The sequence below is a fragment of the Anomaloglossus baeobatrachus genome, chromosome 1, assembly GCF_048569485.1.
Source record: "Anomaloglossus baeobatrachus isolate aAnoBae1 chromosome 1, aAnoBae1.hap1, whole genome shotgun sequence".
In the NCBI taxonomy this organism is placed as follows: Eukaryota; Metazoa; Chordata; class Amphibia; order Anura; family Aromobatidae; genus Anomaloglossus; species Anomaloglossus baeobatrachus.
Genome location: NC_134353.1, coordinates 712,157,441 through 712,183,219, shown reverse-complemented (window position 1 = coordinate 712,183,219; position 25,779 = coordinate 712,157,441). Strand labels below are relative to the sequence as shown.

The following is a 25,779-nucleotide window of genomic DNA, read 5'->3' as shown; positions in this document are numbered from 1 at the left end:
AGCTTCTGCCTCCGGAGGACACACAAAGTACTACACTTAAAAGTGTAGCTCCTCCCTCTGAGCTTATACACCCCTGGTAGCCAGTCCTAGCCAGTTTAGTGCAAAAGCTGAAGGAGAATAGCCACCCACAAGTAGAACCGAGTAAGAACCGGAACAACCGGAGACTCTGTCCACGACAACAGCCGGTGATAACACACGGAACAAGAAAATTGCCAACAGACAACAGGGAGGGAGCTGGGTCTCCCAATACGGAACTATAAGAAAAAGAATTTACGGTAACAAAATTCTCTTTTTCTTTATCGTTCCTTTGGGAGACCCAGACCATGGGACGTTCCAAAGCTGTCCCTGGGTGGGAATAAACAGAAAAAACTAAAGTAGGCGGAGCCTAACTTCACAAGTGGGCGACAGCCGCCTGAAGGATGCGTCTGCCCAAGCTCGCATCTGCCGAAGCATGAGCATGCACTTGGTAGTGCTTCGAAAAGGTATGCAGGCTAGTCCAAGTGGCAGCCTGACAGACTTGTTGAGCCGTAGCCTGGTGCCTAAAAGCCCAAGAGGCACCGACAGCTCTGGTCGAGTGTGCTTTGATCCCCGGCGGGGGAGACACCTGAGTACTCTGGTAGGCGTCCGAAATGGTCGATCTAATCCAACGGGCCAAGGTCGGCTTAGAAGCAGAGAGACCCTTGCGCCGCCCTGTGGTTAGCACAAAAAGAGAGGTGCACCGCCTAAGCGCAGCGGTGCGAGACACATTAGATCTGGTGCGTGCTCTCCGGATCTGAGTATGCAGCACTTTCTCAAAGCGATGAACAGGGGCCGGACAGAAGGAAGGCAAGGAAATATCCTGGTTAAGGTGGAAGGGAGAGACCACCTTAGGAAGAAAGTCCGGGGTCGGACGGAGAACTACCTTGTCTTGGTGAAAAAACAAAAAAAGGTGACTCCGAGGAGAGCGCAGCCAAATCAGAGACTCTCCTGAGAGAAGTTATGGCAACTAGAAAGGCCACCTTTTGAGAAAGACGATACAAAGAAACCTCCCTAAGGGGCTCGAAAGGGGGATTCTGCAATACCGTGAGGACCAAGTTAAGGTCCCAGGGATCCAAGGGCCGCCGATAAGGCGGAATGATGTGAGACGCACCTTGCATGAAGGTGCGGACCTGAGCCAGCCGGGCGAGACGCCGCTGGAACAGCACTGACAGAGCTGAGACTTGTCCCTTGAGAGAGTTGAGGGACAGTCCTAGCTGCAGACCGGACTGTAAAAAAGACAGAAGGGTCGGCAACGAGAATGGCCAAGGAGAATGGCCGGAAGAGCGACACCAGGACAGGAAAATTTTCCAAGTTCTGTGATAGATCTTGACGGAGGAAGACTTACGGGCCAGAGTCATAGTGGAGATGACTTCAGGAGGAATACCAGAAGCCGTCAAAATCCAGGACTCAAGAGCCACGCCGTCAATTTGAGTGCCGCAGAATTCGGGCGGAAAAACGGACCTTGCGAGAGCAGGTCTGGACGGTCCGGAAGATGCCACGGCATCTCCACAGACAGTTGGAGCAGCTACGGATACCAAGCTCGCCTGGGCCAGTCCGGTGCAATGAGGATGACTCGACGGTCGTCCATTCTGATCTTGCGCAGGACTCTGGGCAAGAGCGCTAGAGGGGGAAACACGTAGGACAGACGAAACTGGGACCAGTCTTGAACCAGAGCGTCCGCGGCGAAGGCCTGAGGATCGTGGGAGCGAGCCACGTAAACCGGAACCTTGTTGTTGTGACGGGATGCCATTAGGTCCACGTCCGGAGTGCCCCACTTGCAGCAGATTGACTGAAACACTGCCGGGTGCAGGGACCACTCGCCATCGTCCACGGATTGACGGCTGAGATAATCTGCCTCACAGTTTTCTACACCAGGGATGTGGACTGCAGATATGGTGGACTTGGAGTCCTCCGCCCATTGAAGAATGCGTTGGACCTCCAACATTGCCAGGCGGCTGCGTGTCCCGCCTTGGTGATTGATGTAGGCAACCGCTGTCGCGTTGTCTGACTGGACTCAAATGTGCCTGCCCGCTAACAGGTGGTGAAAGGCTAGGAGAGCTAGAAGCACAGCTCTGGTTTCCAGCACATTGATTGAAAGGGCTGACTCGGACGGAGTCCAAGTGCCCTGTGCTCTGTGGTGGAGATGTACCGCTCCCCAGCCGGATAGGCTGGCATCCGTGGTGAGAATCACCCAGGACGGAGTCAGGAAAGAGTGCCCTTGGGACAGGGAGAGGGGTCGAAGCCACCACTGAAGAGAGCTCCTGGTCCGTGGCGTTAGAGCCACTAACCTCTGTAAGGAGGAAGGCCGCTTGTCCCAACAGCGGAGAATGTCCAGCTGCAGAGGACGCAGATGGAACTGGGCAAAGGGAACCGCCTCCATGGAGGCCACCATTTGACCCAGCACCTGCATCAGACGCCTGAGGGTATAACGGCAGGGCCTCAGGAGAGAGCGCACCGCCAACCGGAGTGACAGCTGTTTGTCTAAGGGCAACTTCACAAGTGCCGGCAAAGTCTCGAACTGCATCCCTAGGTACGTGAGACTCTGGGTCGGAGTCAGAGTGGATTTGGGAAGATTGACAAGCCACCCGAATTGGGCTAGGGTGGCGAGAGTGAGCGAAACACTCCGCTGACAGTCTGCGCTGGATGTACCCTTGACCAGAAGGTCGTCCAGATAAGGAAGCACTGCTAACCCCTGAAGGTGCAGGACCGCAATCACTGCCGCCATGACCTTGGTGAATACCCGAGGGGCCGTGGCTAACCCGAAGGGGAGAGCCACGAATTGGAAATGATCCTCTCCTATCGCAAAACGTAACCAACGCTGATGTGACACTGCGATTGGCACATGTAGATAGGCATCTCTGATGTCGATGGACGCCAGGAACTCCCCTTGGGTCATAGAGGCAACGACTGATCGCAGAGACTCCATGCGAAAATGCCGCACCCGGACATGCTTGTTGAGAAGCTTGAGATCCAGGATGGGCCGGAAGGTACCCTCCTTTTTTGGAACTAGGAAGAGATTTGAGTAAAAACCTCTGAACCGTTCCTGAGCGGGAACTGGGACAATCACTCCGTTTGCCTGCAAGGACGCCACGGCCTGCGAGAAGGCGGCGGCCTTGGAGCAGGGGGGAGTTGAGAGAAAAAAATCTGTTTGGAGGGCTGGAAGAGAATTCTATCCTGTAGCCGTGAGATATGTCGTCTCTCACCCACTGATCGGAGACTTGCTTTAACCAAGCGTCGCCTGGAGCGGGCCGAGAGTCATGAGGAAGCTGCCTTAGTGGCAGAACCTCCTGCGGTCTTCTGCGGACGCGCTTTTGGGCGCCAGTTGGATTTCTGATCCTTGGCTGAGTTAGCGGACGAGGCGGAAGGCTTAGAGGATGACCAGTTGGAGGAACGAAAGGAACGAAACCTCGATTGATTCCTACCCTGGGCGGGTTTCCTGGTCTTGGTTTGTGGCATGGAAGTACTCTTCCCGCCAGTAGCTTCTTTAATGATTTCATCCAGCTGTTCACCAAACAGCCGTGAACCAGCAAAAGGGAGCCCAGCAAGAAACTTCTTGGAAGAAGCATCTGCCTTCCACTCTCGAAGCCACAAAATCCTGCGGATAACAAGAGAATTAGCTGAAGCCACCGCAGTGCGGTGAGCAGCCTCTAGCATGGCAGACATGGCATAGGATGAAAAAGCTGAAGCCTGAGTAGTTAAGGTAACCATCTCAGGCATAGATTCCTTGGTGAGGGAATGCATCTCCTCTAGAGAAGCAGAGATGGCTTTGAGAGCCCACACTGCTGCAAAAGTCGGGGAAACCGCGGCCCCCGCAGCTTCATACACAGATTTGTCCAGAAGGTCAATCTGACGGTCAGTGGAATCCTTAAGTGAGGTGCCGTCAGCCACCGACACAACGGTCCGGGCTGATAGCCTAGACACCGGAGGGTCTACCTTTGGGGAGTGAGACCACTCCTTGACCACCTCAGGTGGAAATGGAAACCAGTCATCAGAACCACGCTTTGGAAAGCGTTTGTCAGGGCAGGCCCTGGGTTTGGTCACAGCGGTCTGAAAACTGGAGTGGTTAAAGAACACACTCTTCACTCTCTTAAACGAGGTAAACTGATGTTTTTCTGCCAAAGAGAGTTGCTCCTCTGACACTGGCGGATTGAGATCCAGCACAGAATTTATAGAAGCAATCAAATCACTAAGATCTGAGTCACCCTCAGAGAAATCAGACAGCCGTGGGATGGGGAGGGGGAGGAAACCCTGCGCCTTCTCTTAGAAGGACGGGGTCTGGGATCAGATGATGACTCCTCCGTGAGCTCCAATGGATGGAGGTCAGAGGATAGGAGTCCTCTGTCAAGAGTATTAGAGGCACCCTGTGAGGGGGGCTGATTCATATTCATCAAAGTCCTGGACAAAAGCCCCATGGACTCAGCAAATGACTGGGATATGGACCTAGAAAAGGACTCTACCCAGGCCGGGGATTCAATCACAGGTGCAGCAGCAGCCTGAGAGACCACTGGGGGTGAGACTCCAGGCTGTGGCACCGCCAAGTTAGAGCAGACATCACAATGTGGATAGGTGCTCGGCTCAGGCAGCAGGAGCTTACATGCAGTGCATGCAGAATAAAGCTTTGGAGCCTTGCACCTTGTGTGAGACAGGCTGCTGGAGTGGGGGCTTTGCAGAGAATGAACCCCAGGGAGAATATACAGAGGTCCACAACCGGAGACCGGCTGTGGCTTACCAGACCGCTGAGCGCGGTGTTGTGTGCCCTCCAGATCCCGAAGCCCGGTCCCCCAGTCGCAGCACCTCAGCAGAGATGCAGAATGCAGGATGTCCCAGAGCAGAGTGAACTCTGCCTGAGAAGAGGGCGTTCCTATAAAAGAGCAGGAACTGGAGGGCTATAGAGACCTGCAGGGAAGGAGGGACGCCCCAGCAGTGGGGAGTGTCCCTCCACTGTGTAGAACGGCCGCCAGGAGGAGCCGAACCTGTCACTCTGCATGAGTGACATGCGAGGGCAGGAAAATGAAACTAGGCCTCCGGCGAAGCCGGGGCCTAAATTTAAGCGGCGAGGCCGACAAGCAGACACCATCGGCGCGGTTCTCAGGCAAAAGCTAGAGAACCCGCCAGAAAAGTTAAAACAATCACATACAGCATACTCTCCCCTTACAATAAAGAACCGGGACCCCCAACATAAACGTCTCAGGTACTTAGCTGCTGAGACGCAGGTCCATGTCCCTGGGGATGAGTGCTCCGGTCCAACAGAATCCTCAAGGGGCTATGGATGGAGACCGGACTCCTGCCAGGCATGGACACCGTGCTGGCTCCCACTTCAAGCCAGAGCCCAGAAGGGATGGTGAAGGAGCGCGGCATGTAAGGCTGCAGCCTTGTAAATCAACCTTAACAACACCGCGAACACAGTGGGGTGAGAAGGGACATGCCGGGAGTCCAGACATGGACCCGCTTTTCTTCAAACTCTTTCCAAAAGTCAAACAAATCAGATGAGAATGCATGTGTGGATGTATGCCTCCTGACAAAGCAATAAACTGGCTAGGACTGGCTACCAGGGAGTGTATAAGCTCAGAGGGAGGAGCTACACTTTTAAGTGTAGTACTTTGTGTGTCCTCCGGAGGCAGAAGCTAAACACCCATGGTCTGGGTCTCCCAAAGGAACGATAAAGAAAACACTATGTCAGCACAAAATGACTTCACAACAAGCAAAGGCACTCTATGCACCACTCGTAACGCCAAACAATGCAGGTCACCTTCCCACTTTTCATCCATCTCCAGCTCTCTGTACTCTGATTGACAGCTTTGGCTTTACAGAGGGAGAGGTAGATCGAAAACAAGCAGGTGGAAAAGTGCACTGATCTGTTTGGCCTCGTGCTTGGTTTTAAGTCATTTTGCCCTGAGAATCCCATAAAAGTGAAAAATAGAGATACAGAGCCCTATTCATCCAATTCCCCTCAGATGGTGAAGGTGCAGCTTTGACTTTTTTTTGTGGAGGACGATTTGCTGGAGATATCCAACGTATCTACATGGGTTGCATATGGTCCAGGTAGGTACACATATGTTGCTGTATATGTTGGCAGTAATCGCTAAAGAAACAAGACTGAAAGGTCCGGTGCTGCAATGCTTACCTGGAGTATTAAGGGGTCCTGGAGAGGGCACACTGAAATTCTGTGGGGTTCTGGCAGAAGCTGGGCTTTGGGAGGGCTGCGGGGATGGACTGGGCATGAAGCTGGGTGAGGGTGCTGTACCTGAGCTGGAAAAATGGAGCAACAAATATGGGATTATCTCATCAGTAAGTAAACTCCTCTGCAAGCTGTTTAATGTAATATAGTCACACTGCTGCATTAAATGTAGGTGTAAACTGCGGGTTTTCCATCCCTGTGAGGGTCTTATTTTCAGTTGTTTTAACAAATAGTCTAAACCTATATTAGTACCATCAAGAAACTAAAGCACTAGAACTGCATAGAACTGGGAATAAAGAGCAGGTATTGGTCCAACAAATACTTCATGGCATTGTTGGAATAGGACCTGCATTTAGTATGTGAACGGTACAGAAATACATAAAGCCTGCAACGTTGTCCACTGCTGAACAGTACACTACATTTTAATGTTGTGGTAGGTCTACCCCAGATGGTACAAGGGTCAACACACTGTCCTCTTCAAAAATCTGTGTAATACACGGAAAAATGCTCAGATTCCCCATTTACTTTTACTTTCATTATACTCTGTACACAAGTCGAGCCCGTCCAACTGCGCGTTACAAGTACAGAGCACCTGACCATGATAGTGCTCACTCATCACCAATTGTGATGATCACACCTATAAAGCGCTTTAGAATTAATAGCGCTATATAAGAGTAAAATAAATAATATCCACGTCACAAAAATAGGATAACCAGTACTGTTAATTAAAGAGGACCAATCACCAGGATTTTCATATAAACTAAAGCCAGTGCTATACTGGTGCTATCAGGCTGATTCTAAACATACCTTTAGTTGTGAGATCGGATGTATTCTTTCTGAAACATGGGCAAGTAAAGTTTGTGAACTGCACTGTTATTTGATGGGAGTTGCAACAGAATATCTAATAATAGGTGGGTCGGGTTTTGCTAGTTATTCTTGTCCTTCCTTCCTCCCCATGCAATAACAGACAGAGGGGAGGAAGGACAGGCAGCAGACAGGGGCGGGAATAACTAGCAAACCCGACCCACCTATTAGATATTCTGTTGCAACTCCCATCAAATAACAGTGCATTTCACAAACTTTACTTGCCTGTATTTCAGAAACTATACATTCGATCTCACAACTAAAGGTATGTATAGAATCAGCCTGATAGCACCAGTATATCACTGGCTTTAGTTTATATATGAAAATCATGGTGGATGGTCCTCTTTAAGAGGTAGTGATCACTCATGACAAAATGGACAGTGTGAAGGGGCTATACATATACTTTGCTTCACATAACATGACAAATGATAAAGAAGAGATCCACACCTGACATTGGAGTTGGGCTGAGACATTGGCTGTGAGGGCTGTGGGGACGGCTGCGGAGGTGGTGGCATGGATTGTGGAGTCTGTACCTGCTGTACAGGTGACGGTGAGGACATTAAAGGTATACTATTTTGATTTACCTGGAATAGAAATTACAATTGGAATTAAAAAGAATAACAGAAAAAAAAAAAATTGTGATCCACAAAAATAGTATATTAGCATCATCAGTTTCTGGACCTGCAGACAGTCTTTGAGAAATCTTCATACAGTCACCTGTTTAAAAAGAAACCTGGATAATGACAAGGGTTGGATTGAGCTCGATTCGTGAAGTCTGCTTGATGCCAAATACATTTTAGATGCATTTACTAGAAATGCTCTTCAAGCGACACAACGTGGCACTTAGCGCAGACTATAGGCTAGACGCTTCTGAGCATTAGAAGATGAACTCCAGATTCAACACCACAACCGCGATAACCTACAACAAGAAGTAATGCAAGCAGCGGAAAGCAAAAATAAATCACTACTGGGAGGAAAATGTCAGGGTCAATCAGCTACAATAAAGGGTATGCTAATGGAAAAGGTTTAGCGATACTGATCAGCTATTCTATGGAATAAAAAAAAAAGTATTTCACAGGCACACGGTTACTCTAGTACATACACTAAGACCAATATTAGGCACCACAGTCCAAATCGCAAACAGAGCTACAACTACAGAGGAAACTACTCAATTGCCCACAGAAAAGTGGCGGAAAAAGTAACTGTCCCCCACAAACAGGATTAAATCAAAAAGGGACTGGACGACTATCACACCTCTGGCACCCACAAGTCAGCCAATACCTGTGGGATCTGCGATCCGACCAATGGGGAGGAGCTTGGAGGCGTGTCAGATGAAGTGGTGGGCGTGAACCGCGACCTTACTGCCATCCCACCTCGAGTCATAGCTGCGGTGATCATCTTTGGGAGGACAGAGTGACAACAGACAAAAGTAAAACAAGAAATGCAGTGCAAGTGGCGAGAGAGGGAGGAGTGCATGCAAAAGCCAGAGGTAGGGAAGCCCAAAAGCACCCTAAAAAAACTACAGCATCCAAAGCATGGAACACCTGCACTAGAAGCTTACAAACTACAGCAAACTCACAGATCAGTCCCAGGAGTCCCTTAAAAAAGGCCACATTAACAAGAGTTGACTATTAGTTTATTTTACCTTGATATTCACCATTCTAGAATGTTACTTCAAAGCCTATACAACTACATAAAAATACAAAGACAACGGCCTGCAACGGTTTGTTCAGAAAATTCTACAGATTCCTGTTCTAAAGTCTAACGTCCAAGTTCTGGCGTTGCAGTAACTTTCATCCTGCATTAAAGAAACCGCTAAACCTAGAAGTGATAGATCTGCCTCAGTCTGCAGGATTTCCTGCCTCTTCTCTTTCATTTTCAGTTTTAAACAACTAAAAATGGCAGAGCTTAAACCAGACCTGGGCAAGGGGCGGCCCGCATCCGGCCCACCTACCGTCTGTGACCGGCCCGCCTGTCTTGCTGAGAGTTGGAGGAGTGGCCTGAACTACTATTGTATGCCTCAGCCCCGCTCTCACTGCCGGGAGCTAAGTATCCTGCAGTGCAGTGATAAGCATTCGCCACGCCCCCACACTGCCGGTTACGCCCCTTCTTGTTGGCAGTCATGCCCCCTCTGGATGCTGATCACACTCTCTGGATGCCTTCTATGACATCTATGCTGCTAGCCACGCCCCTTTGCTGTTGTCCACGCCTCCTCAAAGCTGGAACACATTCCTCGGATGCCTTCCTTATCCCCTCCTCTTGCTCTGTCGATGCTGCCCACGCCCCCTTTGCCTGCCCCTTCTACCCAGGGATCCTCATGTGACTGGCTCTTTTTGGTGATCCGGTTCCCATGGCTCCGCTCACCAAAAAGTGCCCGGATCTTTCAGATCGTCCTCCGTTCCTTATTAAATATGTGTTCACCCCAGGTGAATACATATTTAAGATTATAGTAATGCCGCCAAAACCTCGCCCACCCGTGACTAAACCCCGCCCACTTACAAGTAACCAGTTAGATTGTTGAGTAGGCGGAGTTTAGCCACGGGTGGGCGGGGTTTCAACGGCGAAAAGAGCAGTTTAGAGACTTTAGTGGCACTCACTGGTGATCCGGCTTCTGTCAGTCACAGCAGGGAGCCGGAATTTTGTGTCAGATTGTTCACGACCGACACATCACTAGCGGCCACTTCAAAAACGTCTGTTCTGCAAACTGAGATAATGTGCACCAGTAGCAGCAGGGAGAGTGCAAAGTGGCTGCAGAAGGGCAGAGTCCAGCACTTGTGTCTTCTCAGGTCCCCTTGTGCCTGCAATAGAAGAAGCAGACACACAGGGGACTCAGAGAAGGCAGCCAGAGGAGCCCTCAGGCTCTGCTGCTGAAGTGCTACCTGCCTGTGCCCTCTGCGCCTCCAGGGCCAGTATGCATGCCCCACAGGCCACCAGGGCCAGCATGCATGCCCCACAGGCCACCAGGGCCCGCATGCATGCCCCACAGGCCACCAGGGCCAGTATGCATGCCCCACAGGCCACCAGAGCCAGTATGCATGCCCCACAGGCCACCAGGGCCAGTATGTATGCTTCACAGGACCCAGTAGTGTCTATGCCACTTACTGACCTCAGTAATGTGTATGCCCCCCACTGACCCCAATAATGTCTATGCCCCCCACTGACCCCAGTAATGTCTATGCCCCCCACTGACCCCAGTAATGTCTATGCCCCCCACTGACCCCAGTAATGTCTATGCCCCCCACTGACCCCAGTAATGTCTATGCCCCCCACTGACCCCAGTAATGTCTATGCCCCCCACTGACCCCAGTAATGTCTATGCCCCCCACTGACCCCAGTAATGTCTATGCCCCCCACTGACCCCAGTAATGTCTATGCCCCCCACTGATCCCAGTAATGTCTATGCCCCCCACTGATCCCAGTAATGTGTATTCCCCCACATTTCCATTGAATCTTTGTATTGTTTAACTTACTGTTTGTTTATGAAGGGATAGTATATATACACACACACACACACACACACACACTATATACAGTATTGGGTAGAACTGAGCTAATTATATTAGTCCGGCCCTCTAAAACCATCCAAATTTCTCATGCGGCCCCATGGGAAAATTAATTGCCCACCCCTGGCTTAGACAATAGGGTGCCGCGTAAGATCTGCATCCTAGCAAGACAAAGGGGGGGGAGGCTTCTGCTTCAGGGAGACAGAGGGCTGTAAGGAGGAGAGGATATTTCACAATTCTATTTGCATTATGACAAGACATGAGGAGCAGGGGATTTTTTTGGGGAGGATTCTTTATGTTCAGGAGTTACTTTACTCGAGGTGATTTTGTAATGAAGATTTTAATAGTACAGGGCCTTGCAAAAGTATTCATACTCTGAACTTTTCCACATTTTTTCACGTTATGCCCACCAAGTTTAAAAGGACCACCAGGATTTTCCTATATAAACTAAAGCCAGTGATGTACTGATGCTATCATGCTGATTCTATACATACCTTTATTGGGAAATCAAATGTATAGTTTCTGAAATATAGGCAAGTAAAGTTTGTGAAATACACTTATTTAATAGCAGCTACAGAGTATCTAATAGGTGGGCTAAGCTAGTTCTTCCCGCCGCTGTCTGCCTGCTTTTCTCCCTCCTTCCTCCCCCTGTAATAACCAAGGTGAAGGGGGGGGGGGGGGAGCGAGAAAAAGGACAGGCAGGCAATAATAAAACCCGACCCACCTATTAGATATTCTGTAGCTGCTATCAAATACCAGTGCACTTCACAAACTTTACTTGCCTATATTTCAGAAAGTATATATCCGATCTCACAACTAAAGGTATGCTTAGAATCAGCATGATAGAGCCAGTATCGCACAGGTTTTAGTTTATATAGGAAAATCTTGGTGGTTGGTCCTCTTTAAAATGACATTTTTGTGTACTCACCGTAAAATGTCTTTCTTGGAGCCTTTCATTGGGGGACACAGACAGTGGGTATTATGATGTCTCCAGGGAGGCGTGACACTAGATTTGAAAAAAGTGTTAGCTCCTCCCCCCACAGCATATACCCTAGCTAGGCAGGAAACTAGCTCAGTGTGGTGTAAAAGCAGTAGGAGAAGGACAACCAAAACCACAAGGGTAGGAGCTGTGTCCCCCAATGAAAGGCTCAAAAGGAAGACATTTTACGGTGAGTACACAAAAATGTAATTTCCTTTCTCGCCTTTTCATTGGGGGACACAGACAGTGGGACGTCCCAAAGCAGTCCCTGGGTGAAAACTGAATTATTAACAGTGTATAACATCAGACTAAGAGCTGACTAACTGCAGTGAACATATATCAAAACACTGAGAAAACCGGGCAGTGGCCACTTATAAATGGGCCACTGCCGCCTGAAGGACTTGTCTTCCAAGAGCAGCATCCGTGGAAGCATGCGTATGCACTCTGTAGAATTTTGTAACCGTGTGCATACTGGACCAGGTAGCGGCCTTGCAGAGTTGGGCCGCCGATGCCTGATGGCAGATAGCCCAGGAAGCACCCACTGCTCGCGTAGAGTGGGCCCGCACAGATTGAGGAGGAACAAAACCTCGTGCTTTGTAAGCCTCACAGATAGCAGTACTGATCCATCGAGAAATCATGGATTTAGAAGCCTGGTTGCCCTTTTTGTGTCTTTCTGAGAGGACGAAGAGGGCATCGGACTTGCGCAACGGCGCGGTTCTGGAGATGTAGATCCGCAGAACCCTGACAAGATCTAGAATGTGAAGGGCTTTTTCAAAGGAGTGGACCGGGGCCGCGCAGAATGACGGCAACACAATGTCCTCGTTTAAGTGGAAAGATGATACGACCGTCGGAAGAAAGGCGGGGGAAGGCCGAAGGACCACCTTATGATGGAATATCAGGTAAGGTGAACGACAGGAAAGGGCAGCAAGTTCGGACACTCGCCTGATAGAGGTAATGGCGACTAAAAAGGCAACCTTCCAAGACAGTCGTTGAAGAGAGATTTCTCTCAGTTTCGAAGGGAGGAAGCTGAAGACCTCCGAGAACCAGATTCAGATCCCAGGGATCTAAGGGGTGGCAATAAGGAGGGACCAAATGCGCTACCCCTTGAAGAAAGGTACGGACCTGAGAACGAGAAGCCAGCTGCTCCTGGAAGAATATTGACAAGGCAGAAACTTGTCCCTTAAGGGTACTGAGAGCCAGTCCCGAGTCCAGACCGTCTTGCAGAAAGGCAAGAACATTAGGAATTGGAAAGGCAAGGGGCGACCGATTATGACGGTCACACCAGGAAAGATAGGTCTTCCAGGTCAGATACTGGCGGAGGAGGGCTTCCGAGCATTAAGCATGGTATGAACTACCTTAGAAGAAAGACCTGACTTGGCTAGAATCAAGGATTCAAATGCCACGCCATCAAATGCAGCTCTGCTGTATTCTGGTGGAATATTGGACCTTGCGACAGAAGATCCAGGCGGTCGGGAAGACGCCAGGGAGTGTCGCCGAGAAGTTGGAGAAGCTCTGGGTCCCAGGCTCTCCTGGTCCAATCCGGGGCCACGAGGATCACCCGGATTCCCTCCGCTTTGATTTTCTTGATTACTCTCGGAATGAGAGGAAACGGAGGGAATGTCTGATCGGATCCGAACAGGGAGGCCCAATAGTAAGGGCTGAAAGTTCTGAAGGGCCAAAAATATGGCTCTGATCTCTAGAACATGGATGTGCAGGGAGCGCTCGGAAGGAGACCAGCGTCCGTGAACAGTGTGGTGGAGAAGCACCGCCCCCCAGCCTATCAGGCTGGCATCCGTCGTGACTACTTGCCAGTGGACAGGGGGGAAGGACTTCCCTTGAGCTAGGGATGAGACTTGAGTCCACCAGACGAGGGAGCTGAGCGCAGTACGAGATAGGCGGACTGACCGGTCTAGAGAAGCTGGATTCTTGTCCCAGGAGGATAGAAGATTCAGTTGTACAGGGCGCAGATGGAATTGGGCAAAGGAAACGGCTTTCATGACTGCCACCATCTTGCCTAACACTCTCATTCCATTCCAAAGGGATGTGTAACGACGAGAGCAGAGGGATTGGGCGGCCCGGATCAGGGAAGACTTCTTGTCTAGGAAGAAAAACCCAGGACTGAGCCGTGTCTATCAGCATACCTAAAAAGGTGATGCGCTGATGAGGAATGAGGGATGACTTGGTGAAGTTGATAAGCCACCCTAGCCTTGACAGCGTGTCTAGGCAAATCTGCATGCTTTCTGAGCAAACTTGAAGAGAGCTCCCTTTGACAAGAAGGTCGTCCAAATAGGGAACGACCAGGACGCCTCTGCGGTGTAAAATGGACATGATGGCCATGACCTTTGTGAAGACCCGAGGCACGATGGCCAGCCCAAAGGGGAGGGCCCTGAATTGGAAATGACTGTGTCCTACGGCAAAATGAAGGAATCGTTGATAAGATACACATATGGGAATGTGTAAATAAGCATCTTGAACGTCTATGGAAGCTAGGAATTCTCCAGGTTCCATGGCGGCTAGAACTGCTCTCAATGATTCCATTCGGAAGGTCCGAATCCGTATGAATCTGTTCAGCCTTTTGAGGTCCAAGATAGGGCGGACAGAGCCATCTTTTTTGGGAACGACAAAAAGGTTTGAATAGAAACCTTTACCGCGCTGTTCCAGGGGCACTGGAATCATGACGTTTGCCTTCTATAAAGAGGCTATGGCCTGAAATAATGCCTGGCTTTGCGTTTTGGACTTTGGAAGATGAGAACGCAGAAACCTGTTGGCCGGCAGTGAATGGAAATCGATCTTGTAACCCGAGGTGACGATTTCTCGAACCCAAGCATCGTGAGTGTGATCTAGCCAGGTATCCTGAAAAAGCAGAAGCCGCCCTCTAACAGGAGTCGGATCTGAGGGATACCTGGAGTCATGCTGAGGGGGCCTGTACAGGGCGAGGTCCCTTGGGTTTAGGTTGCTTGGAGTGGGAACGCCAGGAAGAGCCCCTTGAGAGACCGGATCCTCAATCTGAGCGTTGGGACGATCCTTGGGCTAATGGTTTTTGGGGGGCAGGCCAAAAGGGCTGCCTGCGCCAAGGAGATTTTTTTTAAAATTCCTGGATACAGGCCGCTTTTGTGGTAGAATGGTACTCTTACCACCCGTCGTCTCAGATATGAGTTTGTCCAAGGATTCTCCAAACAGACGATGGCCATGGAAGGGGAGTGTTGACAGGGATTTCTTGGAGGCACTGTTCGCATTCCATATCTTTAGCCAAAAGGACTCTGCGGGCAAAGACAGCATTGGCTGCAGTTAGGGCTGACAAACTAGCTGCATCTAGGGAGCCGTGAAGAAAATAGAGGCTAGAGAGAACAAATCAAGGATCTCAAAAGCCTCCGGAGGAATATTACAAGAGCGAAGCATCCTGCGCAAATTCTTACTCCACACACCCATAGCTCTCGCAACCCATGTCAAGGCAAACAGGGGGTGAAGAGAGGAGCCCGAAGCCTGAAAAATAGATTTGACCGCAGCATCAACTGCACGGTCGGACAAGTCCTTGAGAGACGCGTTGTCTGAAACAGACATGACTGTGTTTAGCCAGTCTGGATACTGGCGGATCCACAACGGGGGGAACTGATCAGGTTTTAACCATTTCAGATGGAAAGGGATAAGCGAATGAAAAAGGGTTTTTTATTAAACCTTCTATCAGGGTGATCCCACCGTTTAGCTATAATTTGACGAAAAACCGGATCCTGGGCAAAGTACTTAGGAGGCTTCTTGGCCCGCTTGATTGCCGACTGAGAACTCTGGTCCGGAGGCTGATCAGAAATCGACAGAGTGATTGACAGCCGAAATTAGTGTGTCTTCTATATGCCTAGACTCAGAAAGGACATCTGAATCAGAGTCAGAGTCTTGAGAATCGTGACTACTAAAAGTCACGGAACCTCGGTCAGACTGACCATCGTCTGAGTCGGATGAGGCGTAGGTGTCGCAATGGCGCCTTTTGGAAACAGCCTTTTTACGTTCTGGGGAAGAGGGACCAGACAAATCAGGCGGGCTCCTCTGAGGGAGCTGAGCAGGGGGAAGGCTGGGATATCTGTGCAGCAAGGTCCTCTATCCTAGAAGAGCCCATGCAGGTATTATGTCATCAGACAGGGGTGCTGCCTGGCCGGTGGCCGGAGCAGAATCCAAAGACTGCACGGCATCCTGGTCCGGCAACGGGGTCTGTTGTGACACGGTAGTAGGGGCATCGCAGCCCCGGCATAGTGGATAGCTTCGGCCATTAGAAAACGAGCGCCCACAGGTGGTACAGGCATAGTACAGGTCCTTAGAGGACGCCTGGGAAGGTTTATCACCCCTGCGGTTACGCATGTCAGCAATAGAGTCCTACAGCCCTATAGGGATAGAGTTATGCCGCTGTTTTATGAGTGAGGAGCCACTAGCAGTATTATAAAGTGACTGCTATGCACAGCCGGTATATACAGATAGCAAAATGGCATATACTGTCAAACAGTCGGCATATACCTGCAGGCAGAGCCAGTATATACTGCTAACAGCTGATATACACCGCTAGCCAGCAGGCACACACCGCTAGTGAGACAGCGATATACCGCTGAGTAGAGCGGTATATAGCGCTGCAGAAGTGCAGAGCCAAGGAGGCAATCTCACCCGTGTCTGCTCCCCACGTGGAAAATGGCGTCCAGCGTTCCTGGCAGCATGGAGGAGAGAGACGGCCCCCGGAGACTGATTAGTCCCAGGGCTGGGACTAAACGTGACGGCCAATCAGAAGGAGAGCAGCTGCGACTGAGGGAGCGGCTTCCAGAGCAGTGAGAGTTGGCGTTGCTAGAATGCAGGCAGACGCCGGGGGCTAAATTAATGAGGCTCCCCGGGATCACGGCCTGCATCGCCCCACCGGCGCCTTTTCAGGCGGCGGTTTGGATGCAGGGGACAGAGGACTCGTCGTCTCTCTACCTGGTCCTGGCTCCGTCTGAAGACGCGTCGGTCCGGGAATGCGGGGATTTCGGGGACGCATCTTCGGCTCATGGCTGAAGCAGGTCCTCGGCTCTGCTTAGCCCTCTGGAGCTACCTTGGTGTGTGGTGCTTCCAGGGAGCCTGGAGGGGTACGCAGACCCGACCACTTGGGCGCGAGGGAAGACTGACTGCTTGTGCATGCCAGGTTTCCTCTGCCCGTATGCGGGGGGAACGAGGGTGGCAAGGCACCCTGGTATTGCCCCATATCAAAAATAGAATGAATAAGAAAAAAAACAAAATAAGCTGGCCTAAGGCACCTGGTAGGGCTCAGGCCAGACATGTGAGCCTCCCTGCTGACACTAGAAAAAAAACTGAGCTAGTTTCCTGCCTAGCAAGGGTATATGCTGTGGGGGGAGGTGCTAACACTTTTTTCAAATCTAGTGTGACGCCTCCCTGGAGACATCATAATACCCACTGTCTGTGTCCCCCAATGAAAAGGCGAGAAAGGAATGTATTTCAATGGGATTTTATATGTGATATACTGAATAAAGCTGGCCACAGATTAAAAACTATTGGACCAATGGATGTAGAGTGGACTTCTTACGGCATGGAGCGGCAGTTACGTCAAACTGGTTAGTCCTTCTCCACAACTTTATTCCTAGCCTGTCTGGTGTGTTCTATGGTCACAATTATATTTTACAAATATTTAGAAAACCATGTATCATTTCCATTACACTACACAAAAACTTGCTTTCTTAGCGTTGGAGTATCACATAAGATTCTAATAAAATACATTTAAAGTCTGCGGGTGTAACATGAAAAAAAATATCGAAAAGTTCATGGGGTATGAATACTTTTCAAAGGCGCTGTATAACTTTTGTGGTATAACTATCCCATATGAGGCTGAAAAGTATATTGCAATCCCAAAACAACAATCACAGTTTTCGGCCATTCCGCCCACCCACTACCTAAACAGGAACCTTAAGAGGTTTGAATAACTACAATCAGGTAGCTATATGTTGTGAAATCACATGGACACCTGGTCATATAGTTGACATATGTGATGTATTTTATATTTAAATAAATAAAAACAAAAACAAAAAAACTGTATTGAGGTACGATCTATTGACTACAACTTCACTGGTGAGCATGTAGCTCTCCAAAGTTGAACCCCAGCTACCATAAATATATCACTTTTCATTTTGAAAAGGGACAATTGTTTATGGGATAACCCTGACCCTTTATGGAGTTGGAGTGCTGAAATAACCTGTGTGTAATAAAAGAAAACCTATTAATAAAAAAACAAAAGTCACAATATCTTTGTGTAATTTAAAGCTATAATTTTCTGCAGCAAATGTAACAATCATTCTCTCAAACATTACAATTTATAGGTCTAAGAAATAGCCATAATACACATGGCCATGATATGCTGTGCACTGTAGTATATTTATTTCGCAGCAAGTTTTGTAACGACGTTCCTTATCCAAGAGGATGTCCAGCCCAATCATTGGCATCAAACATATAGCTCCTGCATAAGAATTAACCCACTACGTGATTGACTCCATCGCTACTGTACACAAGAGCCTCATATAAATCATGGCTGTATATGCATGCTTATGAAACAGCTACAACATTATAGGAGCCAAGAAATCATGTTTAACATGGAGGGGAAAGACCTTTATAAATATCAAGTAAAAAAAAAAAAAAAAAAAAAAGTTGCCAATAACAGTTAAATACTAACAATGTTATAAATAAAAAGAAAAAAGAAAAAAGTCAGTGAATGGACATCATTAGAGGAGAAGTGAAATGAGAAGCTGCCGGATGAAACTGCTTCAAAGTCAAATATTTCAGAGAATCTAAGATTCCGTGAATCAGTTCTAAACAACGGAAATGTGCTCTAGAACATGGCAGTTTTATTATGCACAAGAAACACCGAGTGGGTCAAATAAGATATTTTCCTCAAATACAAACTGTACTAAGAAGCCAACAAAGCATGTATATTTCCTAAGAATACTCATCAGGTAAGCAACAGGTAAACACAAAACTACTGTCGTAATAAAGGAGAAAAACAAACAAAAAAGAAAACCAATGTTTGCATCAAGAAGCGAAAAACCAAAGAAAGCATTTTAAAGGGAATAGATCAGTTGGATCAACCCTCCTAAGCCATCTGTACCACCATGTAGGTCATAGGAAGCTGCGATCCAATGTCTTATACTAGAGAAATCCATTTGTTATGCAGATAAGGTTCATTGGCTGTACTTTATCTTGCTGAGTATTTGCCTCCAGAGCAGGCTGTCAGTTATTACATGTCTGTGAGGGAAATCCTGAGATATGATGAGAATTATGACATTTAGTCATGTCAGTCAGCTACTCCCTGATGTCACCCCCCTCCCTTCCCACACAAAGATTCCCCTCAGATCACTCAGCATCTGGGAAGGTGTCAAATCGAATTACACTGCCAAGCCAGAGGAAGACCCCCCTAAGGGGATATGTCCATCCATCAAGGGAGTGGGTGGGGAACTGGAAAACCTTGAAGATTCAAAAGGGATCCAAGACCCTCGTTCCCAGCAAGAGTTCATATTCCCGACTCCGTAACGTCATACACAGTTATGATATTACCGTACGTCTGAGCCATACACCGCCTACATCGTTAAAATTGGGACTATGAGCTGCATCTCTATACCCTCGAATTCTTTGTCGCGCCCTGGGGCGGCAGGATACAGAGAACGGCAAGCAGGAGTCCGGTAGAGGAGTCGTGCTTAGACTCAGTAGGCAGAGGGGACACAGATAGATCTGATGACACCAGAACCGTCCCGATCGGACCTCCCAGTCCGGAGTTGCGGATAATATTCACTTTGGGATATTATTTTAGACTCAGGACAGGGGTGGGGCAGTACACCCCTGCGAGTTCACCAGGGGGAGGGGACATGGATTGTAGCCAGTTTGATAAAGACAATGTGGAAATTCTTGGCTTGTCTTTACTCGGGGGTCATGTGTACTATACACATGTGAGGAAGTCCATGAAACCCTGGTCGAACGTCACCCCCCTGTAGCCAGACACATAAGGTAACTGCTTGATCTGACTCTGCCTGTAACCACGTCTTATCTGTAAATGTACTCTGACATATACATACATTTTTCTGTAAATTCCATATTGTATATATTGATCTAGTGTGCCCTTATGGAGATTTGAAATATATAATTTAATATTGGGCTGTTCTGTTATCTCGATCCTGAATTCCACGTCTGTGGGCTCGGCTTGATAGTTATCGTAATCAATTGGTGGCAGCGAGTTTATGCCAAGGATCATTGTGGGGCAACCAGTGAGATCTGGTAGGATTAGATATATTCCGCCCGCGGGAGTCAGGGGAATATATCCACCTTACTCTCATCGGGTACCCTTCAATCATCGGCATAGTAGAATAGCGGCCTCCTTTCTTATTGTCGGGCAATTCCATAACTGGCTTGACTATAAGAGGGGCGCTAGAGAGCGAGTCACGTGCTCTGTCAGGTGGAAAGGATGGGTGTAGCTTCCTCTTCCTCCCCCCTTTTCGTGACAATGTCTCACACTGGTACCATCCCTCTTTTGTTTAAAATAAACTGTGGGGTCAGATTCCTAGGGAGATTTGGGTCAAGCCCATAGAATTAAACAGACCAGTACAAGAAAAAAAATAAAATTGTGGATTTCTCTGGAATTAAAAGTCGCATAGGCGATATCAAAATATAATTATGACCTGCATGCACATTTAGAAGGTTTAGTAGGGTTGATCCTACTGACATTCTCTTAATATGGCAACACTTCTAAAACGCTCTGGATGCATCAAGGCTGCAGAATACACATTTATCCGATATGAAAGACATGGTTCAAGCTATCGCCCATTACGATTGGTTTATCCTGTTGATGTCATATCATTTGCTATATTATACACTTGTGATACGTATTGTACAGTTTTCACATTTGAGGTGGAGCACAGTAAGATTTGGTTACGGTAGATCTGCGTTATTGCAGCAATAAACCACCATATCTCCTCTGAAACCAGCAGGCATTGTTATTGCCCCCACCACATAGAAACCAGAGAAACCAGAATTAAAGGAGCAGTGCAAGTTAAGAGTGACATAATAACATAACTAGTCCTCTTAGGTTGAGCGAGTTGCTCACGCTGTGTCTGCGGCTTTAATGAGAGATCTACTGATAAATTGGTGATCATTTAGAAGGGACTTCTGGAATATAAACCTGCAATGCTACTTTAAGAGGCTATGATTGCAGTTAGGAAAACAATACCATGCAATAGTGTATACCTGCTGTAGAAACTTACTTGGTTCCCTGCAGCTGCCATGTGAGCCTGCGCGGCCTGCTGCTGAGCCGCCTGCTGCTGCACCTGCTGCGCAGCTTGTTGCGCTGTTTGCTGTACCTGTTGAGTCTGCTGTTGGGCTTGCTGCTGTGCCTGTTGAGCTTGCACATGTGCTCGGATTTGCTAAAAATAAAGATATATTGCAAATAAACTATGTGAAAGATTAAAAAAAAAAAAAAAAAAAAAAAAAAAAAAAAAAAAAATGGAGTCTGGCATAGATTTCTGCAGATAAATACCTGGATTATCTTCAGCTGTTGTTGCTGCTGTTGTTGCTGCGGCGTTATGGTTACAGACATAACCTGTGACGGTATTTGTCCTGGCAAAGCCTGACCTGGTTGTATCAGAGACTGGGTTGTGGGCTGTGTGGAAAGCAGTTGCTGCTGACTTTGTGCCACTTGTTGCTGCTGCAGTTGAAGTTGCATCACCTGCTGTGGCTGCTGCTGTTGCATTTGCTGTTGTTGTAAAGGCTGTTGCATGACCTGTTGTTGCTGCTGCTGCTGCTGAATCCGGTGGATATGCGCTGCCATTTGTTGAGTCATTTGCTGTTGCTGTAATTGCTATAAAAGGAATAAAAATAACTACTAAAAAGCAAAACTACAATAATGTCACTGTTGTAGATATTGTACCCCTCCTTGTTTTTAAATACTGGAGAATAGCAATATATACCCCTTTTACGATATCTCGCTGGGTGGGCAGAAGTTTTAAAGAAATGCCAATTACTGCCAAAAATCTAAGGTGACCAAAAAAACGCTATGCCTGGCTCCTCCAAGGTTACTATTTCCACACATCGGCTTAACACCATAAAAAGATGGGAGTGTGATTAAAGTAGACTTCATATAAGACATACGTTCTACCATTTTTTTCTGGCAGTGTATAGAATTACAGAATTGTTTTTTGACTCACTTGTTGTTGATTTTGCTGTTGCTGAATCTGCAGCTTTAACATATGTTGCTGCTGCTGCGCCGCGGCTTGAAGCTGTTGTGCCTGCTGCTGCTGTTGCTGCTGTGCTTGTTGTTGCTGTTGCGCTGCAGCCACAGCCATCTGAAACTGCTGTTGCTGCTGCGGTTGCATGACACTCTGTTGGGTGACTTGAAATTGCTGCTGTTGCTGTTGATGTTGTTGCTGTTGGAGAGCAGCAACTTGCTGCTGCTGAAACTGTTGTTGCTGCTGCTGCGCCATTTGCTGGAGCTGAAGCTGAGCTAGAACAAGAATATGAAGAAATAAGTTAGAGACCACTTAGGTATGACAATCTCCACGCTAGTTAGAGGTGGCATTTATGCAACAGAATATTAATAAAGAATACAGTGACTGAAAACTTTAAAAAAAGGGTTGACCTGCCGCCTGTGTTTTTAATCTCAGCTGTGACCTGTCATAGACAGGCCGGAGGCAGGCAAAGGGGCTGAGCAATCACAGACAGGGAGTAGACCCAGTGTACACTCCAGCCCCAACAGGGAGTAGTAGACCCAGTGTACACTCCAGCCCCAACAGGGAGTAGTAGACCCAGTGTACACTCCAGCCCCAACAGGGAGTAGTAGACCCAGTGTACACTCCAGCTCCAACAGGGAGGAGAAGACCCAGTGTACACTCCAGCCCCAACAGGGAGGAGAAGACCCAGTGTACACTCCAGCCCCAACAGGGAGGAGAAGACCCAGTGTACGCTCCAGCCCCAACAGGGAGGAGAAGACCCAGTGTACGCTCCAGCCCCAACAGGGAGGAGAAGACCCAGTGTACGCTCCAGCCCCAACAGGGAGGAGAAGACCCAGTGTACGCTCCAGCCCCAACAGGGAGGAGAAGACCCAGTGTACGCTCCAGCCCCAACAGGGAGGAGAAGACCCAGTGTACGCTCCAGCCCCAACAGGGAAGAGAAGACCCAGTGTACGCTCCAGCCCAAACAGGGAGGAGAAGACCCAGTGTACACTCCAGCCCCAACAGGGAGGAGAAGACCCAGTGTACGCTCCAGCCCCAACAGGGAGGAGAAGACCCAGTGTACGCTCCAGCCCAAACAGGGAGGAGAAGACCCAGTGTACGCTCCAGCCCCAACAGGGAGGAGAAGACCCAGTGATCACTCCAGCCCCAACAGGGAGGAGAAGACCCAGTGATCACTCCAGCCCCAACAGGGAGGAGAAGACCCAGTGATCACTCCAGCCCCAACAGGGAGGAGAAGACCCAGTGATCACTCCAGCCCCAACAGGGAGGAGAAGACCCAGTGTACACTCCAGCCCCAACAGGGAGGAGAAGACCCAGTGTACACTCCAGCCCCAACAGGGAGGAGAAGACCCAGTGTACGCTCCAGCCCCAACAGGGAGGAGAAGACCCAGTGTACGCTCCAGCCCCAACAGGGAGGAGAAGACCCAGTGTACGCTCCAGCCCCAACAGGGAAGAGAAGACCCAGTGTACGCTCCAGCCCAAACAGGGAGGAGAAGACCCAGTGTACACTCCAGCCCCAACAGGGAGGAGAAGACCCAGTGTACGCTCCAGCCCCAACAGGGAGGAGAAGACCCAGTGTACGCTCCAGCCCAAACAGGGAGGAGAAGACCCAGTGTACGCTCCAGCCCCAACAGGGAGGAGAAGACCCAGTGATCACTCCAGCCCCAACAGGGAGGAGAAGACCCAGTGATCACTCCAGCCCCAACAGGGAGGAGAAGACCCAGTGATCACTCCAGCCCCAACAGGGAGGAGAAGACCCAGTGATCACTCCAGCCCCAACAGGGAGGAGAAGACCCAGTGTACACTCCAGCCCCAACAGGGAGGAGAAGACCCAGTGTACACTCCAGCCCCAACAGGGAGGAGAAGACCCAGTGTACGCTCCAGCCCCAACAGGGAGGAGAAGACCCAGTGTACGCTCCAGCCCCAACAGGGAGGAGAAGACCCAGTGTACACTCCAGCCTCAGCGCACCAAAATCTAATTAGTAGGAAACATCAAATAGTGATTAAAGGGGTTATCCGGCTTCTTTGACTTTTTTTTTTATTTCCCTATTGGGCTACATTGGGGCAGGTAAGTAGATAGAGACCACTTACCTGCCCTGCTGTCAGCCCCTCTCCCCCGGCTCAGAGCGGTTATGTGACCGCTCCTGCCGCGATTTTGCTGCTTCCGGTCATTTCATGTCAACATGGGCAGGGCCATGTTGACATGCAAATGTGGAATAGCATGTCGCCTCCCTGCTGGGCTGTACAGTACGAGGACTCCCCGCCCCCTTCCCTGCACCCTCCCACACATTCCCCCGCACCTCTTTTACTCTCCAGTAACCTCCCCCTGCATTGCTGTGGGGTCCGTGACCTGGGGGAGGGGCCTGGCGGCGACTGCCGTGGTGTCAGCGCCAGCACCAGGCCCCCTGCCCAGGATCGCACATTCAAATGTACCGGCATCGCAGATCACAGATGCTGGTACATTTGAAATTGCTGATGAGAAGCAGCGCAGCGCTGCTTCTCATCACTGTCCCTCCGGCTGTCTGTGCTCTCTTCAGCACAGCGGTGACGTCACTACTGTGCTGATATGTCCAGAGCACAGACAGCTGGCGAACGTGCAGGAGCGGCGGGGACCGAGGACGGGCGAGTATGCACTCCCTACATGTGTTCCCTATGGGGGGGGGTGCGCAGAGCCATATGTGTGCGTGTGCAGAGCCATATGTGTGCGTGTGCAGAGCCATATGTGTGCGTGTGCGGTGCAGAGCCATATGTGTGCGGTGCAGAGCCATATGTGTGCGTGTGCGGTGCAGAGCCATATGTGTGCGGTGCAGAGCCATATGTGTGCGTGTGCAGAGCCATATGTGTGCGTGTGCAGAGCCATATGTGTGCGTGTGCGGTGCAGAGCCATATGTGTGCGTGTGCAGAGCCATATGTGTGCGTGTGCAGAGCTATATGTGTGCGTGTGCAGAGCCATATGTGTGCGTGTGCAGAGCCATATGTGTGCGTGTGCAGAGCCATATGTGTGCGTGTGCAGAGCCATATGTGTGCGTGTGCAGAGCCATATGTGTGCGTGTGCAGAGCCATATGTGTGCAGAGCCATATGTGTGCAGAGCCATATGTGTGCAGAGCCATATGTGTGCAGAGCCATGTGTGCGTGTGCAGAGCCATATGTGTGCGAGTGCAGAGCCATATGTGTGCGAGTGCAGAGCCATATGTGTGCAGAGCCATATGGGTGCGTGTGCGGTGCAGAGCCATATGTGTGCGGTGCAGAGCCATATGTGTGCATGTGCAGAGCCATATGTGTGCGTGTGCAGAGCCATATGTGTGCGTGTGCAGAGCCATATGTGTGCGTGTGCAGAGCCATATGTGTGCAGAGCCATATGTGTGCGTGTGCGGCGCAGAGCCATATGTGTGCGTGTGCAGAGCCATATGTGTGCGTGTGCAGAGCCATATGTGTGCGTGTGCAGAGCCATATGTGTGCGTTGCAGAGCCATATGTGTGCGGTGCAGAGCCATATGTGTGCGTGTGCGGTGCAGAGCCCGATGTGGGGCTGTTATTTGCAATGCTGTAGTGATACCAGGTCAGGTGCTGGGGAAGAATACCGACAGGGAATGTGTGTGCAGGGGGCGGGCAGAGGGCGAGGCTGGACACTGGGGTGGGTGGTGACAGCTCTGACTGAGGTTTTGCACAGGAAGTGGTCATGTTTGCTGGATCTGAATGTAAACAAGAGCCGCAGAGAATAAAGGGATAATTCAAGAGGAACAAAAGTTAGAAAACAAAAAATAACAATGTAGGGGTGATTAATATGACAATACAGCACAGATAAACTCAAAAAATTTTGTTAAGCTAATGTCGGAGAACTCCTTTAAGGATCAAAGTGGATTTCTTCAAGGGTATCAATTTAATCAGTATTTCAGCCATTTCTTTACGTAACAATAGAAAGTCATGCTGACATGTTCTCTTTAAGCAATATCCACAATGGTTTCAGTGCCATCATTGCCAACAGTCATATTTAAATGGAATAAAAATAGA

General features: G+C 49.3%; 1 protein-coding gene across 2 annotated transcripts in view; it reads right to left on the bottom strand.

Annotated features, from left to right (window-relative positions):
- The window catches only part of MED15 (mediator complex subunit 15), a 101,234-nt gene that overhangs the window by 42,226 nt on the left and 33,229 nt on the right, over positions 1-25,779 (bottom strand). The window contains exons 6-11 of one of the 2 annotated variants that reach the window (XM_075321684.1): positions 21,745-22,040; positions 21,078-21,398; positions 20,806-20,964; positions 8,342-8,458; positions 7,508-7,644; positions 6,143-6,267 (exon numbers count right to left, since the gene is read on the bottom strand). In XM_075321684.1, coding sequence (XP_075177799.1) covers positions 6,143-6,267; positions 7,508-7,644; positions 8,342-8,458; positions 20,806-20,964; positions 21,078-21,398; positions 21,745-22,040 — 1,155 coding nt within the window. The remainder of the gene's footprint in view (positions 1-6,142; positions 6,268-7,507; positions 7,645-8,341; positions 8,459-20,805; positions 20,965-21,077; positions 21,399-21,744; positions 22,041-25,779) is intronic. The other variant, XM_075321694.1, reaches the window with a different exon arrangement.